Source organism: Akebia trifoliata, chromosome 2 (genome assembly GCF_017979445.1).
Source record: "Akebia trifoliata isolate Shusen 1 chromosome 2, ASM1797944v1, whole genome shotgun sequence".
Taxonomy (NCBI): domain Eukaryota; kingdom Viridiplantae; phylum Streptophyta; class Magnoliopsida; order Ranunculales; family Lardizabalaceae; genus Akebia; species Akebia trifoliata.
The window spans coordinates 14,997,458-15,015,068 of record NC_141376.1 but is presented as its reverse complement, the minus strand read 5'-3'; the positions used below and the strand labels follow the sequence as shown (position 1 = coordinate 15,015,068).

Sequence of the window (17,611 nt, the reverse complement as noted above, 5' to 3'; positions counted from 1 at the left end):
CAAAAATAAGGAATGGGTCGATTCTTATGAATATTAGAATCATAACCTTTATATTTTATCGATTTCGATTCATGTCGATTTCAGTTCCGATTTAAAAATAAGTAGAATTGGAGTCGGAACCATAAAAAAACATGAGTACCTGTTGGTTTTGGTTCTCAAGAATCAAATGAGAAAAATTATTTCAAAATCATTATAAAAAAAATTGTTTCTAAAAAATAACATATTATTTGTAAAGTATCAAATTAATAATAATTTATTCCACTAAAATGATGATTTAATGACTTTTATTTTCAAATATTAAAATTTATTTCTTTTACAATTAATAAATTTAAAAATAAATGACTCATGTTAAACTCAAATATTTAATTTTTATAAAATTTGAAGAACTTTATATCATATATGTTAATTTTAAAATATAAGATTACCTTGAATAATGTATAATGTAAAAAATAAATGATAAAATAAATCGATTTCGAGTACCCGTAGTTATTCATCAGATAGAATCTAATGATTTTGGTTACTTTCGATTCGATTCCATATTAGACTCGACTCTAATTAGTTCTAATAAAAAGGGAATCAGAATCAGAATTTTTGATTTCGATTCTGATTCGATTCCTGGTAAATGGGTACCCATTGACACTGATACACAGAAAGCACTAATCGTTTCTCGATGAAAAACATATGTACATACATCCACATCAACAATGTGTGAAACGATGTCAAATGTAAATGTCACTCGAGCATTTTTCTTGATGGAAATATCAGATAAGATTGGTCTCCTTTTTAAAAGCTCAAGCCTTTCTCTTTCCCAAGATTGAAACGAAGTATGCATAAAGCCTCAAACTCTTCAAATAAATCCTAAAATCATCTTTGTCTGTATTTATGTATTCATTTTATAATCAAAACGGACAAAAAAGCTTACAACCCGCGTACAAGAGACATAATCAAAATCATAAACGAAGAACATAATAAAATATTAAACAAAAACGGAAATAATCATTTAAAAATATATATATAGATAGATATTTGTGACATCAACCAGAAGAAGGAGGAGGATAATGACCGGAATCTGTCCATGAAGGTGCTGGAAAACTGGGCCCACTTCCACCTGGATCACCGGTTCCCGGTTGCCTAAAAATATCCATTTGTTGGTTCGAGAAGAACAGAGGAAACGAAGTAGAAGAAGTCGAAGAAGAAACAGAGGAGCTAATTGAAGATGATGATGAAGATTGAATTAAAGAACCAAAAGTCGAAGAATAAAACATCTGTTCTAATGGGTTTGTATTATACAACTGAAACTCTCCAGAACTTTGAAGAAATTGAGAATAATCGATATAATCTCTTAGAATTTCAGAACTATGAAGCTGTTGTTCTTGATGAGGTTGAGGTTGAGGTTGAGGTTGAGATTGAGATTGGAGAAACGGTTGAGGAATCGATGAAACTGGAAAAAGGATTGGTTGAGAATCTGAAATCGTTAATTGGGTAGTTTGAGAAATTGGCAAAGATGGTTGGAGTCTGACATTTTCGGGAAAATTTAGTTTTGCTCTGTTTCCTCTGAATCTCAAAGCAGCTTCATCGTAAGCTCTTGCGGCTGCTTCTGCTGTGTCAAATGTTCCTAACCAGACTCTTGCAGCTTTATGTGGGTCTCTGATTTCTGCCGCCCATTTCCCCCATGGCCTTTGTCTCACTCCTCTGTATCTTCTCCTTCTCTCTCCTTCTTGTGTTTCATCTCTTGTTGTAGATGGAGTTGCAGGAGTCGCGGTTGTTGTAATTGTCGAACCTTCTTGTTTTACTGTAGATATTAAAGGAATTAGAGAAAAAAGTCAATAAATTTATTTATAGATTTATTGTGTGTGTGGAGAGAGAGAGAGAGAGAGAGAGAGAGAGAGAGAGTTTATAAATAAATAAAAAAGAAACTTACTTGGCACACCAGATGAAGAAGATGATTGTCCCAGAGAAGTTCTAACATCAGGAAAGCCTCTATGAATCCTCAGAATGGATTCTGAAGACTGACCACCAATTTCTTCTTCACGTCCTCTTTTCTGAGCACCACCACTAACACCACCCCATGAAGTAGAAGAATAAGAAGAAGTTGGTGAAGAAGCAGAAGCAGAAGAGAGAGGAGGAGCTGGAGCTGGAGCCATAGATGATGTCAAAGGAGCAGTAAAATCCGACCCATAAACCCAATCACCACTTCTATCACCCGATACAACATGGGTAAGAGCCGATACCATAGCTGACATCTCTCTTGTTCTACTATAATCCGAAAACATCGGAGCTACCGATACTGTTAAATCCTCCTCTCCTTCTTCATGTTGTTGTTCTGTTTGTGAGGGTTGTCCTTCATCAGTAATTATTCTTTCTTCACCTCTCCTAAATCTATCATACTCGCTTTTATCTCGTCGATTCGCCACTTTTAACAAAATTCACTCTAGAATCAATTAAACCCGAAAAACTCTCTTTGTTTTTCGGCGATTTTTCAACAACTCTTGAGAACCATCTGGTATTTAAACAGCTTAAATTCAAACGTGCAACGCCGCCATTCAAACAGTTCCTCTTAATCACCTTTGTGAGATAAAGCTCTTTTTCTTTGATGGGTTTTTTTTTGTTTTTGGATCGAGTTTTTTGTTATTTAATGCAAAATACTGCTGATGTTGTTGTGCGTTTCACACCAAGATTTTGACTGGTTTTATCAAAACCGGTGAAGAAGCGAAGAGAGAGAGAGAGAGAATTCGGGTTTAATGTCGGTCTAAGAGAGAAGTTGTATTAAAATTGAGTTTTGCCGACAAAAGGCCCATTATTAGCTGGATTTTACAAACTTTGACCATGGGCTTTTTTGGTATTAAATCACGTTTTATTTAATTTGAGCTTATTGGGCCAACATATGGGCTCATTTTTACTCAACTGATCTTAGCTTTGAAAGATCCTAACTAAAAGATTCCTAGGAAATATTCATAACCCATTTGTTGTATGTTTATGATCATTGACCAATTGATGATTAGATCTTATTCTCAACATATTATACAGTTTTTATATAATTATTAAAAAAAATATTAAAAGTTGATCAGCCTTGAAGTGGTCTAAAGAGTTATGATCCCAATCAAATTGTCATTAAAATCATTGATCAGATGGCTAAAATGATCCAATTTTGAAATTTTCACCGATCTTGGATGAATTGGTCCGAACGGAGGACAAAATTATTATAAATTATGTTTGTATGAAGAACCTAATTTTGATTTTTACCACTATTTTTTAATAGTTTCAACATTCAAAGCACGTCTCTTGAGACATTGTGGTTGTACACCAACAATATTGTTCTATTTTTTTATACATTGAAATATTCAATTTCTCATGTTCTTCCCTTCAACCTTTTGTGGGTTGGGCAAGTGAGTCAAACCATTTACTGGGCTGCCCATAATTTTTCAATATGGGCCCATTATGATTGGGCTTATGAAGCCCAAGGTAATTCAAGAACCGACTCTGAATTTGATGAAAAGATAAATTTACCCTTCAAAAATTAATTTGTTTGTCGTTTGTGATTAAGATGAGGCTTGTCTGATGGAAGACTTTGGATTTTGCGAGTTGTGAAAAGGAAAGGGTCAACCTTGACAAAAGTCAACTTTGACTTTTGTTTGATTCAGAAGCTTCCACGTCCCCTGTCTACAATATTGGGACAGATGGACGTTTACTAACCTTGGCTTTTCGGCTAATAGGGGGGGATACAGCAGGTTTTACAGTTACGAAGGGAGCTCTGTTAAAATGGTCTTGCCCTTTTCGGCACGCGTTAAAGTGCAGAGTCGTGCTGTGGTGACACACGATTTACTGTGATTCTCACAATTCTGACGTGGAGGTGTGTACATAATCTTAGATGATTTTAACTCGTATCGCGAGGAAATACATCTATGGTTATGTGCACATCCTATGTCAGAATTGTGATAATTGCAGTAAATTCCCTGTGTCGCCACAGCATTAGTGTAAAGTGCAACAAACACTTTCAAAATAGGATTTTGTATTGAAAATGCCCTTAAAAAAGAATAAATTTTTATGAAAATTCTCTAGGCTTCTGAATTTTGAAGTTTATTTATTGCACTTTAATCTGTGCGCTTAGGTCACACATTAACGAAACATTAACAAAACCCAACCCCTGTTAAAATACCTTTTTGTCTTAGTTTATATATATAAAAGAAATTGTGTATAAGTCATCACTACTCTCAATTAGAGTCATCCAAATTCTGGGGAATTTTTGGATTTTCCACTCATTGAGATATGCAATTAATGTGTTTCTCTGGTCTTCTTTTTTGATGATCTTCTAAGTTTTCAATTGTTTTCTCTGGTGAATCTTCCTTTTTCGAATTTTCTTTTTCGTTCGTCTTAACCTAAAAAGACATCGATGTGGTGATGGTCAAGAAGCTTCCAACGATCAAATTAGTGCTTATTATAAGGTGCAGAGTAAGTAGAAGAAAATATGAGAAATAGAATTCTATGTGACTTGTGCTTTGAGTTTGAGTGGGAAAAATCTCATTATTTATAGAGTTGGTTCATTAACATAGAGCATTGAACTTAAATGTAACTATTTCCCATGTTATCTTGTATTAAATTCATTAATAACCAATGATGTCATAGTGACCTTATATCCCCACTCCTTTTGGCTCTTAATGACCTTAAAGCTTCACTCCTTTTGGTCTTTAATGGCCTTAAAGCTCAACTCCTCATGACTTTTGTAATTGACATGCGAAGTGACTTTTATTTCGTAACTGTTTCAAATAGATGGTTTCTTAGTTTCTCGAGTTGTCTCAGTGGTATTATGTATCTGATATTTATCCTAACAATAATACACTTTTGTATAATATTTGATGATAATTTTTTTCATTTGACACCACTTGAGTACTTTTAGGAGTGGAATTTATATGTTTGAGCTTACGTAAAATAATATTTGATGGCGTTGAACCATTAAAAGGAATTGGTTCCTTTAGAAAGCTGAATTACCATTGGATGTTATACTGAGAGGTTGGCTCCCTAGACGGATCGAATCTTGTTTGGACAATGTAGCAAGGGGTCGACTCCTTGGGGAAGTTAAACTTTTTGGGACGAAATAACAAGGGTTCGCTTTTTGAGAGAAGTCAAACCACTTTATGAATAAATCAATGAAAGCAGCTCCCTTGGAGGCTAAACCACTTTAGAGGCGAATCAATAAAGGGTCGGATCCCTTGAGTGGTTGAACCACCTTCAGGGTTTAATAGAGGGGTCGACCAAGGGGGGCGAACCTCTTAGGTGGTGCATGATGAAGGGTCAACCAAGAGAGTCGAACTTACTTGAGGGAACACATAGAGGGATCGACCTTGGGGACCGAAACTCATTGAGGGAATACATAAATGGGTCAACTTTGGGGGTTAATTCTCCTTGAGGGAATACGTAGAGGGATCGACCTTGGGAATAAAACCCTTTTGAGAGAATGCAAAGAGGGGTAGGCCATGGGGATTGAACCACCTAAAAGAGAGCGGGGGCGGGGGCGGGGGCGGGGGCGGGGGGGGGGGGGAGGGTTGGCCAAAAAAGCCGATCCACTTACAATTTCGAATCGGATTTATGGGTTGGATTATATTAAAACGAATTTGATTACCTTGATTTGATAATTTTTATAATACTTAGGAAGATGATATTTTTATTTCCTACAATGCCCCTTTCAGGACATTGGATCTTCATGAGATCTAAGGTTCTAAGAATAACTCTCATTCGTTGGGATTAGCAAATGGTAAGCTTAGCATTTTGTTGACCCTTTTGAGTTGAGTGTTGCCTTACTCAACTCGTTTGAAATGAAGTTTGAATCCTTAATTGTTGACTTGTAATCGATCCCTTGAGTCAAGAGTTGCCTCACCGCAATTTGATTAATGTAGAACATCTTCTCTTAATCATAGGCTTAACGTCATGTCGACTATTTGAGTTGGGAGTGTCCCCATGTAACTTTGTTAAGAGTAGATTTCAAATTCATGATCATAGACTAGGCGCCATGCCGACCTTTTGAGTTGGGAGCGTCTCCATGCAACTTTGAAGAATTTTTTATAAAACACCAATTTCTTCAGTGCAGGCTCTTTTGTTTTTAAGTGAAAACACATTATTTATGAAATGATAGCTTTCTTGATAGTGAAGGCTCTTTGTTTTTAGTATCACGATGAATCAGCAACATGTCGACTTTAGTGCTATGGCTCTTCATTTTTATAGTTGCGGTGATTCGGCGCCACGTCGACTTTAGAGCTATGGCTCTTCGAGTTTATAGTTGTAGTGACTTGGCGCCATGTCAACTTTATAACTGCGACACTTCATTTTTATGGTCGTGATGACTCATCACCATGTCAACTTTAGAATAATGGCTTTTCAAGTTTATAGTCGTGGTGACTTGGCGCCATGCTGATTGTTTGAGTTGGGATAATTCCAACCAACTTAAAAATTGAGAGTTAAGAGCTAGGGCTCTTCGAGTTTATAGTCGCAGTGACTTGGCGCCACACCAACTTTAGAGCTATGTCTCTTCATTTTTATAGTTGCGATGACTCGGTGCCACGTCATGGTTCTTCGAGTTTATAGTCAGAATGACTTGGCTCCATGTTGACTCTTTGAGTTGGGATAATTCTAAGTAACTCGAGTTTTGAAGTTGTAGGTCTGACTACCCTGTAGACTCACCGAGTTACGATAATTTTGAACAACTTGAGTTTGAAGTTGTGGGTCTTACTTTCATACTAATTTATTGAGGTGGGATATTTTTGAGAAACTCATGTTTGAAGCCGTAGGTTTGGCTACTATGCCAACTCACCGAGTTAGGATAATTTTGAACAACCTGGGTTTGAAGCCATAGGTCTTACTGCCTTGCTGATTTATTGAGTTGGGATAATTCTAGGCAACTCAAGTTTGAAGTTGTAGCTCTGATTGCCATGCCAACTTATTGAGTAGGGATAATTTTGAGCAACTCGGGTTTAGAACCATAACTCTTATTACCACGTTGATTTACTAACTTGGGTTTGAAGCTGTAGACTTGTCGTCATGTCGACTGTTCGAGATAGGTTGCCTCTACGTGACTCTTCAACCATTGTAGAAGTTTTCTTTCCTTAGTGTAACTCGGGTCATAATTGTTTTCTTAATTTTTTGAGACCTAAAAGAGTAGAGAATAAAGTTGAACTATTTTAGATCTTTTCACTACATTCTGCATTCCATATTTAAATTTTTTTCTTGATACATTTTTTCCTTTAATTTTTTGTAGTAGGTAACCCTTTTCAAGTTACCCAATCTAATCCTGAGGTTGTTGTCCAAAATGTAGATTTCTAGTTTTATTTATTTTTAATCAACAAAATAAAGGATAAGGAAGTCAGAGTTCACTAGACCTAGTTTTCCCTAACACTCTGTACAAATGGAGGTTTCACCTTACTCTAACCAACCTAGACTCTCAGAATTAGTTAGATGTGCAATTAATTTTTTAGAGATGCAATTTTTTTAAAAATCCACTAAGTGAATGATAATGGAATGACTCAAATCTCATGGCTTATTATTGAAATTCTAATTTTAATAAAATATCTGAAACCATCTACTTATTATTTTGAAAAACAAATACTAATTTTTTTTTTAAATCATATATTTTGGTTAACCAACCTATACCCCAATACCTAAACTGAATATTGTAATCAATATTCCAATTTATAGAATAAATGCATGAAATGCAGAATTGGAAATAACTGGAAAGATAGGAAAAAAGGGTGAAAAACACCTGATTTGATATATCTCTGATATAGAAATGACCTGAAAAAAATTTATAACACTGAAATCCATTTTTCATCAGAAAATAAAAACTACTCTATTCTAAAAAAAAAAATCATCGATTGCCTAAAAACTCTAAAACCATGGGTTGCTTCCTAGAAGCATTAAGTTTAACATCTTTAGTTAGACGGATGACACTTCTAATCTTGATAAATAAGATCCTCAAGTTGGACCTCATCACTTTCTAGAATGGAGTACTCTATATATGACCTAAGTCTTTGTTCATTGAGTTTGAAGATTGATCAATCTTTAGGATTTTGAACTTCTATTGCATCATATTGGTGCAGAAAATGGATTATGTACAGGCCTAACCATCTAGTTTTCTATTTTTCAGGAAAAATATGTAATTTGGTGTCGTAAAGCAGAACCTTTTGCCTTGGTTGAAATTCTTTTCTTAAGAAGAGCTTATCGTGCACTATTTTTGTTCTGTTCTTGTATTTCTTGGCACAATCGTAAGCATCATTTCTAATTTTATCTAGCTCATTGAGTTGAAGTTTCCTGTTCTTCTCTGCCTTATCGAAGTTAAAGTTTAGGCATTTAATAGCTTAGTATGTTCGATGTTCTAACTCGATTGGAAGATGACATGCTTTTTGGAAGATGAGCTTGTAGGGAGACATTCTTATGAGTATCTCTTAAGCTGTACGATATATGCCCATAGGGCATTTGTGACTCGCAAGGACCAATCCTCACAAGTGGTATTGACATTTTTCTCTACAATTGTCTTTCTATCTCAATTATGGATTTCTACTTGTCCACTCGTTTGAGGGTGATAAGGATTAGAACATTTATGAGCTATCCCATACTTTCGCATTTTAGATTCGAAAACATAATTGCAAAAACACTTTCTCCCATCACCAATAATAGCTTGAGGTGAATCGTAACGTGTAAATATGATTTTCTTGAGGAACGTGACTACCATCTTATGGTCATTTATCTTGCAAGTAATAGTTTCGACCAATTTGGAAATATACCATGACGAGGATATAAAGATGTCTATGTGGCATAGGGAATGGGCCCATGAAATCAATGTCGCAAACATTGAAGATTTCGATGATAAGGATGGGTTGTAGAGGCATTTCATTCCAACGCAAGATCTTTCCTAAATGTTGACACGTATCACACATTTTTCAATAGTCGTACGCATCACAAAAGATTATTGACCCATAAAAATCATTTTGCAAAACTTTTGCAGTAGTTTTATTTATACTAAAATGGCCACCACATGCATGGCCATGTAAACACTCCCATTTTTGCATTTGTCTAATTCAACAATTCGTCATTCGGTTGTTGTGGGTTCCTCATGATGAATATAAAGAACTCTAAATTTTGAGAGTACCTTTTTCAAAATTTTCTGTTTCTAGTCTTTTCATCTCTTTTACTTGTTATGATTTGACATTGAAAGTTATTAACGCTTAGGATCGATGTACTATGCACACTTATGTTCAACACATATTTTGGTAATCTAGAGACTTCGCGATGCTAGGAAAATATAACATCGAAATTTAGAAGTAATCATATTGGGATTGAAAACGTTGCACGTCAAAATTTGCAAAAATTGACAAAATGATAAAAATACCCCTCATGGGTCCCGTACCTCTGAAAAGTCTTAAAAGTGATTTCATTACTCTCATAATGTGATTTCGAGTCTAACAAGGCTAAAATTAATGAAAACGGAGAAGTTTATGAAAAATCACAAAAATGACCAAAATATCCTTTGATATCCGATGTTTACCTAGAAACCTTTATTCTTAGGAAAATATGATTGAAAATAAATTTTTGCGAAATCTACGTGCATTGAGAAATCTATAAAACTCACACTAAATGACGTAATTTAAATAAATTTTTTAAACTTTAACTAAACCCCCAAATCGAAAATTTTAACCACAGTTAAAAAATAAAATTGATGATTTTAAAATTTAATGAACCAATAAAATCCAAAATCTTAATCTTAATTAAACAACCAAATCAAAAATATTAGCCTTAATTGACAAATCAGATTGAAAATTAACCTTGATTAACTAATCACATTGAATTTTAAAATTAATTAACCAATCAAATTAAAATTTGAATTTAATGAACCAAGCAAAACTAAAAATTAAAATTTAATTCATCATCAAACCAATCAATGAATAAATATGGTCAAGGACTACCGAGTCGCAAATAACATAGGATCGCTACCCACATTCTCTTATAAGAAACGTGCAAGAGAGAAATCAAAAGAAGAAAGAAAAAAAATGAAAATATTTGAAATTGGAAATAAACCCACGTCCATATGTAAAATTCGATGGGAGAGAAAATAAAAAAGGGGACGAAAAAATACGAAGTAGAGAAAAAAAATGGAAACTAAAATCTTTTAAAGAGGGACGTCCCACTTTCTCTTGGAGAACCCCACGTTCTTCTTATTCTCTTTTTCTCTTGACGTTGCCTAGTATACGTTTTCTCTCTCTTTAGTTATTCTTGCAAAAGAAAAATAAAAAGCTTAGAAGGAAGAAGGAGAATTGAACAAAAACACCATGTCTCACAACTACGTCTCCTCTCCTTCCTCCATGACAACTCACAGCAGCAACACCTCTTCTTCCTCTACAGTAACAACAACGTCTCTTCTTCCCCTTCTACAGCCCCAACGTTTACTTCTTCTTCTCTTTAACCTATGCACAACAACACAACATTTACTTCTTCTTCATTTTAATCCACGCGTAGTAGCCCCAACGTTTACTTTTTCTTCTCTTTAACCCTCTAGCAATAACTACCTTCAATTCTTATCTTATTTAACTACAATACTCACAAGATGTTTCATGTGAGCCTTAGGGCATTGAACAAGATTTAGGTTTTTTCACATTTTTCCCTTATATGTGCGAAATTCGAGGCATTATGTAATATTTGGAGCAATTTTAGTTGTAGGATTCATTTGGCAAATTTGATATAAATTGATAATGATTGAACCCTAGTTTGACCTTAATTTTTGCCCATTGACCATAGGATTTTCTTGGATCATAGTAGAGACCGATCATCTCCATCGGGCGGGTTCGGTGCCTAATATCTTTTGAAACCAATAATCTGTCCCATACCCATTTCTCTTACCCGTGGATCAATCCGGATCTGTTTTGGAGTTATTTTTGTTTCCTAGACCTAAATTTGGTGACGACTCTTAATTCTCATAAAACCCCCCAATTTACCAATTAGATATTTTTTACTATTTGTAAAAAGAGTCGAGGCGCTTTCAGTCATGGCAAAAGAACAAAAGTTTAGTATGGTCACCATTTGGAATGAATCTCTTGATAATTTGATTAGGATAATACTTGAACAAGTAAGTATCATCCGAGAAGTATCATTTTACTTAGAAATCTAAGTCGCTCTTGTTTTGACTATGTACTAGGTGTTTGTTTCATAACAATGTAATTTACAATGTTAATGTACCATGAAACATTGGAGTGTGATATGGACATGAGTTGTTCATCTAAAAATGTTTCAAGGATCGAAAATGACTCGAGCTGTGACTCGATGATTAGTCTAAACAAATGGTTAGCAACTATATTTTTAGATCATTTTTTATCTCGAATTTCGATATCAAATTATTATAAAAATGACCCAATAGATAAGGTGAGACTTAGTATCTTTCTTAGTAAGAAAGTATTTGAGGGTTGCATGATCAGTGTAGACGTTGCCTTTGATCATATTAAGTAAAATCTGAATTTGTTAAGTACAAACACCACAACTAGCAACTTCTTTTCTGTAGTGGAGTAATTGAGTTGGGTGTCATTAAATATTTTACTAGTATAGTGAATGACATGAGGAAGTTTTTTCACTGTTTGTCCTATCAGGGCTCGTATAGTATAATCAAAGGCATTACACATCACTTCAAAAGGGATACTTCACTCTAGAAGTTTAATGATGGGTACTAAAGTTAGCTCAGTCTTAAGCTTATTTAAAGCTTGTAAGCAGTTGAAGTCAAATCTCCAAGGAACATCCTTAGCCAAAATATCACATATATGCTTTGAGATTTTGCTAAATCTTTGATGAATCTTCAGTAAAAATCCATGTCCTAGAAAAGATCGTCTTTCTCTAACAATTTTAAGAAGTGTAAGGTTGGCAATTAGTTTGAGTTAGGCATTGTTGACCTCTATTCCCTTCTTGGAAATTACGTAGTCTAAGACAATCCCCGACTTTACCATAAAGTGGCACTTATCCCAATTAAAAATGAAGTTCTTTTATGTACAACACTTAAGCACGAATGTCATATCATGAAGATATTAATTAAAACTAGACCCAAATATGTAAAGGTCATCCATGGAGACTTCTAAGAACCATTCAATCATATCTAAAAAGATACTTAGCATACACCATTGAAAGGTAGCAGGTGTATTACATAAACCAAGAGGCATGCAACGGTAGGCGAACCTACCAAATGGGCATGTAAAGGTAGTCTTCTCCCAATCCTCAAGTGCGATTGGGATTTGATTATAGCTATAGTATCCATCTAAGAAGTAGTAATGTGAATGACTAAGTAATGTGAATGGGTAGCTTACCATTTGATCTATGAATGAAAAAGGGAAATGATCATTCTGAGTCATGGCATTGAGTTTTCTATAGTCAATACACACTCGCTATCCTGTTTAGACTCAAACGGGGACATGCTCATTCTTTTTATTAGCCATGAATGTGACTCAAGATTTCTTGGGTACAACCTAATGAAAGCGCCCTCGATCCGCGGGGTGCGCGGATCCGCTTTTGACCCTTGAGGTTTGGGAGTCGCCACCTAGTTATTACGGTCTAGGAACCGATCAATGACTCTAAACGGATAAAAACTAATCTAAACAAAAAAAAACTGAATTCGGGGATCAAGTTACGGGGTTGGAAGGTGTTAGGCACCAACCCCGCCCGGTCAAAGCCGGTCTCTACTAAATTCCCAAGTAAATTACATTGCTAAAACCTAGATAAGAAAATAAATAAAAATAAAAGGTTTACCTTTCCGATGGCAAGGACTTGGTTCCCTCAGATCTGACAAAAAGAACTCCTTGTACCGTGCTCCCTTGCTTTGTTCTGCTTCCGGATTTGACTTCGGATCTCCGAGGCAAGGTATCTCCTTGTTTTTGAATCTGAACTCTTCAAGTTCGTTGCGGATTTGAGGATGTTTTTAGAAGGCTTTTGGATGTTTTCTAGACTAAAATTGAAGGAGGGATGTTAGCTAAGGAGTTGGGGCTCCAAAACTAGGGTTTATGGGGGGCTAGGGGAGCTTCTAGACCTACTTCTCTTAGGGTTTATCATTTGATACGAAAATAGGGTGTGAGCACCTCTATTTATAGATGTTTTTAGGGGTTGATTTGGATAGAGTTAGTGTTTAATTAGAGATCTTTTAATTAGAGTTGTGTTTTAGTTTGACTTGTTTTAGGTAGAATTATTTTTAAGTTAGAACTCTACTAGATAGAGTTATTATTTAATTAGAGTTCTATTATGACTTTTGGTCTTATTTGATTGACTTTTAATGTTTTGACTTCAGTCTTAATTGATTGACTTTTAACATCTTGACTTCAATCTTGCTTAATTGACTTTAATTTTGACTTCAGTCTCACTTGATTGACTTTAATACCTTGACTTCAGTCTTGCTTGATTTACTTTTAATTTTTGGAGAACCCCCCTCTAAAATATCTTTAATTCTTTGGACCCCCAAATGGAGGGGTCCTTAAAGAAATATCCCACGAACCCTCAACAATTTTGCCTGAGAGTCCGATTAATCGATTTTTAAGGTTCAAAATTTTAAATTAATTTCATTAATGTTTAAATTTAATTATTTAATATTTTATTTATTAATTTCGAATTTTTTAATTATGAAAATTATGAAATTACCGTTTTGCCCCCGGAGAGGACTTTTCACGTTTTAAGTCGATTTTTAATGTTCTAGGATGTTTTAGAATCGATTTTTCGTAAGAAATTCAATGGAAATATTAGTTTTTGTTGTTTATGAAAATTTTTGTGTGAAATGATTGTGAACTTTATGAGGGGCATTTTCGTAATTTTTTTGAATTCTTTTAAAATTGGTGAAATGATTTATTTGGTTTCGATTTGTTATTTTATGTGTTCGAGAGAGTTTTCCTAAGCGTAATGTAGGCTCTAGGGTTGTTTTGAGGTTAGGGGTATTTTGGTAATTTGATAATTTTTTAGTGATTTTTATCGTGAAGTTTCTTTTTTGGTCCGCAAGATGATGATTTCTATGTTTCTAGGGTCGTATTTTCCTAGCGTAGCGTGGTTTTTAAGATTTTGTCAGTTCGAGATACCTCATCCGGATTTCTGAAACACATCTGGCAACAAAATAAAGTAATGGAATACACATCCATCATTGGGAATCATTGCAATCGGGTTGACGAGTTGATTAATCAGGCGGATGCAAAAATGGGGTGTCTACACCTAAACTGCACTAACCTACCGATTATCCGAGGCAGGGTATATGATACCTGCATTTAACAGTTTGATCATTTTGGATCTCATAATTTATTTTCAAAATAGGGTTCAATCTCTTTTGTGGTATCTTGATGAGTTAGTATTGTCTTCCAGATGAATCTGGTGCATGATCATAGTGGGACTAATCTTTTTTATATTAGGTATGGTCCAGTAAATAACCTTACGGTACTCTCATAGTACGGTCAAAAGTTTACCCTCCTATCCAAAATCTAGATTAGATGCTATAATACAGGCAGGGTGTTAGAATTGCCAAGGTAGCGATATCTAAGCATGTCTTGTAGTGATTTGAGCTCTAACTTGGGTGGCTCAACAATCGATAAGAAGAGCACACTAGTGAAAATAGGGAGAGGTTTGACCTTAGTTTTCTACTTATTAAAATCTAAAAGAGGTGCAGATTCTAAGAGTGCAGTAATCTCTTCAGTAAACTTATCAATGTCTAAACCCATGTCAAAATAGGCTAGAAAATTTTCTAAGAAATCAGAAGGAAATGAATCTTTGAAAGACTCGATTATGAATGTGTTGGTTATGTTAACATCATTAACATCATATATATATATATATGTATATATATATCATGGTATGCAAATTGTTGTGAAAGATATTCGGACTGACCGTCATGTTGCCTAAAGCTAATGTCATCACTCCATTCCTACAATGGATTAAAACATCCGATGATGACTAGAAAATGATGACCTAGAATCACAAGGATGTGACGGTTTAGATTAAGAATGGGTTATGTGTCTAAAACTAAGAAATCAGTTGGGGAATAGAACTCATTGACCTTGATGACAACGTATTATATAAATTTTTTTGAGATTTTTATTGATCAATCTACTAGACTAAGGGTGATGTTTGTGGGTTTCAACTCCCCCAAACCTAGTTGCTTGTAAATTGGGCATGGTAAGAGATTCACACTCGTCCCTAGATATATTAGACATTTTCCCATCACAGTATCACCAATGGTAATTGGGATTATGGGGCATCCAGGGACTTTATATTTGGGTGCGATGATTTTTTGAATTAGATCTAATGCTTGTGCCACCATAATAGCTTGTCGAGGGACATATATTTTCCTACTGATGGTGGCCAAATCCTTTTAAAACTTAGCGTAAGAGGGTAATTGCTTCATGGCATCTAACAAGGGGATATTGATTTGGACATTCTTTAAAATTTCAAAGATTTTTCTAAAATTTTAAACCTTCTTATTATCTTGAAGGCACTGAGGGAATAGTATCTTGGTCACATATGTAGACTGATGGCACACTTAGTGGTTCCTTACTTTTCTTCTATTTTCCTAATTCAAGGGCCTTGGGCCCCAATAGATTAATGGGACCACTGACTTATTTATTGTTCTCTTCAGGAAGATGGACATGACTATCCACTTGCTTTCCAAACCTTAAGGCATGAATGGCCTGGATGGATTCATGGCCTATATTAAAATTACTACCTACCTCATACTAGCCCCTAAGGTGCTATTTGCTTATTTTCATTGCTTCTCAGGTTGGGTACCATTTGACTAAGAAAATGATCCTCATCTCTTCCCTATTGTCTATGCCACTAATCACATTTGAACTTCAAGCTTGTTAATGTCTTGAGTCTAATGATGTTGATCTTGCATCATCTTCATCATGTTAGCCATTATTGCTTACATTGATGATGTGTGTTGGGGACAGAATAGTTAGGCATACTATGTGAGATGAGAGTTCTACATTGATTGGGTCGTTGAGTTTGTTGATACTGATGTTGAGGAATTGGGCACTGATGTTTTTAGAAATTTTTTTTTATGGAATCCAAGATGCCCATCTTGAGATTGACTAAGATCATTCTAGAGATAAGACTAGTCTCAGAGTGGTACGTCTCATTATAAGAGTTGAACATGGGTTTCCTAAAGGTACTATATGAATTTATGGCATTGGCTTGCTTGGCCTTAATTACAAAAAAACTTGGACAGTACTTGACTGTGTGTTCAGTACTTTGCATAAAATGCACATGGTTCAGTGTTTATTGGTTGTATTCATAGTGGGGTTAGGCTCTTAAAACTGAACTCTGGGTGGAGATGATATAGCTAGGCTGTCAATTTTTTGAGTTAAATTCTGGACTCCACTGACGAGATTGACCATGATATTTTTCACTTCAAGTTTGGACTTGACCTCATAGATACTTGGGGCCTGTTTGGATACTAGGAGCAGAACTACTCTTCCAAAGAACAGGAGCTGAAGTACTTTATGGAGGAGCTGGAAAAGTAATTATGTACAGAAATGGCGTTTGGCAATCAACTCTATGAAGTACTGGCAGAAGTACTTTTGTACTGGAAGTTTGTTTGGGAACCATACTGACTTCTCATGACTTCTAGAAAAAAGACTAGAATACCCTTATATTATACCAGTTACTGTTTTTTTATCTTTTAGTGTCATAATATGCCTTCAAATTATATTGTTTTTGACATTTTAACTATAAATATTAATATAATATAATATAATAAATATTAATATAATATAATATAATAAATATTAATATAATATAATATAATATTTTAAATATTAAATATTAATATAATGTGTTTAACTATAAATATTAATATAATATAATATAATATAATATTTTAAATATTAAATATTAATATAATGTGTTTAAATCCATTATACTCAAAATTAAAAAAAAAATATTAATATTAATAAATGTTTCTTTTGTTTGATTTAAGGGCAAATGAATTAGAAATATTTTCATAGAAAATTAATAAAATTAGGGGTATTTTGGTAAAACGAACCGTTAGATTTTGACTCCCCGCAAGAAGAGTTTTGAGAAATAGGTTTTCTTGACTTCTTCATAAAGAGTAATTTCTTGCTCTTGCGCGGAGTAACTCTTCGAAAGAGTAGTTCATACAAACGCATCCAAACGACTTCTAACTCCCCGCAAGAGTCAGAAGTAGCCAAGGAGTCCTATCCAAACGCATACTTGGCCTTTGAGTTCGTAAGTCCCCTCTATCCTATTCTCTGCTTACATTACTCTAGTTCTGAGTGCTCTTGACTAACTCAACTAAAAATTCATAAGCCTGATTATGGGTTTGGTATAGGAATTTTCCTTTGTGCATGGACTCGATTAAGGTTTTTTATGTTGCTAGCAAGCCCTTGAAAAAGAAGTGCAACAACTGCATTTTGTCAAGCAAGTGGTATGGGCACTTAACCTGTAAGTCTTAGAATCTTTCCCAAGTTTGGGTGAATTTTTCAATGGGTCTTCCTTTAATACTTTTAATGGCTTTTCTAATCCTTTCAATTTTGGCCACAGGGTTGTATTTGGCCATGAACCTGTTTGAGAGTTCATCTTATACGTAGATGGAATCTGGAGTGAGTGAGTTGAA

At 34.7% G+C, this 17,611-nt stretch overlaps 1 protein-coding gene across 1 annotated transcript; it reads right to left on the bottom strand.

The window, feature by feature from the left end:
- Window positions 1–852: 852 nt before the first annotated feature.
- Window positions 853–2,667, bottom strand: LOC147409737 (ethylene-responsive transcription factor ABR1-like). The gene is made up of 2 exons (XM_086431778.1): window positions 1,922–2,667; window positions 853–1,792 (listed from the first exon to the last, which is right to left on the bottom strand). The coding sequence occupies exons 1-2, from the start codon at window positions 2,271–2,273 to the stop codon at window positions 1,035–1,037; spliced, it is 1,110 nt and encodes a 369-aa protein (XP_086287904.1). The 5' UTR covers window positions 2,274–2,667; the 3' UTR covers window positions 853–1,034.
- Window positions 2,668–17,611: the final 14,944 nt, after the last annotated feature.

Bases quoted from the DNA above. Each gene is read 5' to 3' on its own strand.
- LOC147409737 (XM_086431778.1), bottom strand. From the start codon at position 2,273: ATGTTTTCGGATTATAGTAGAACAAGAGAGATGTCAGCTATGGTATCG. The intron at 1,793-1,921 runs GTAAGTTTCTTT...TAATATCTACAG, and splicing joins TTCTTCATCTGGTGTGCCAA to TAAAACAAGAAGGTTCGACA.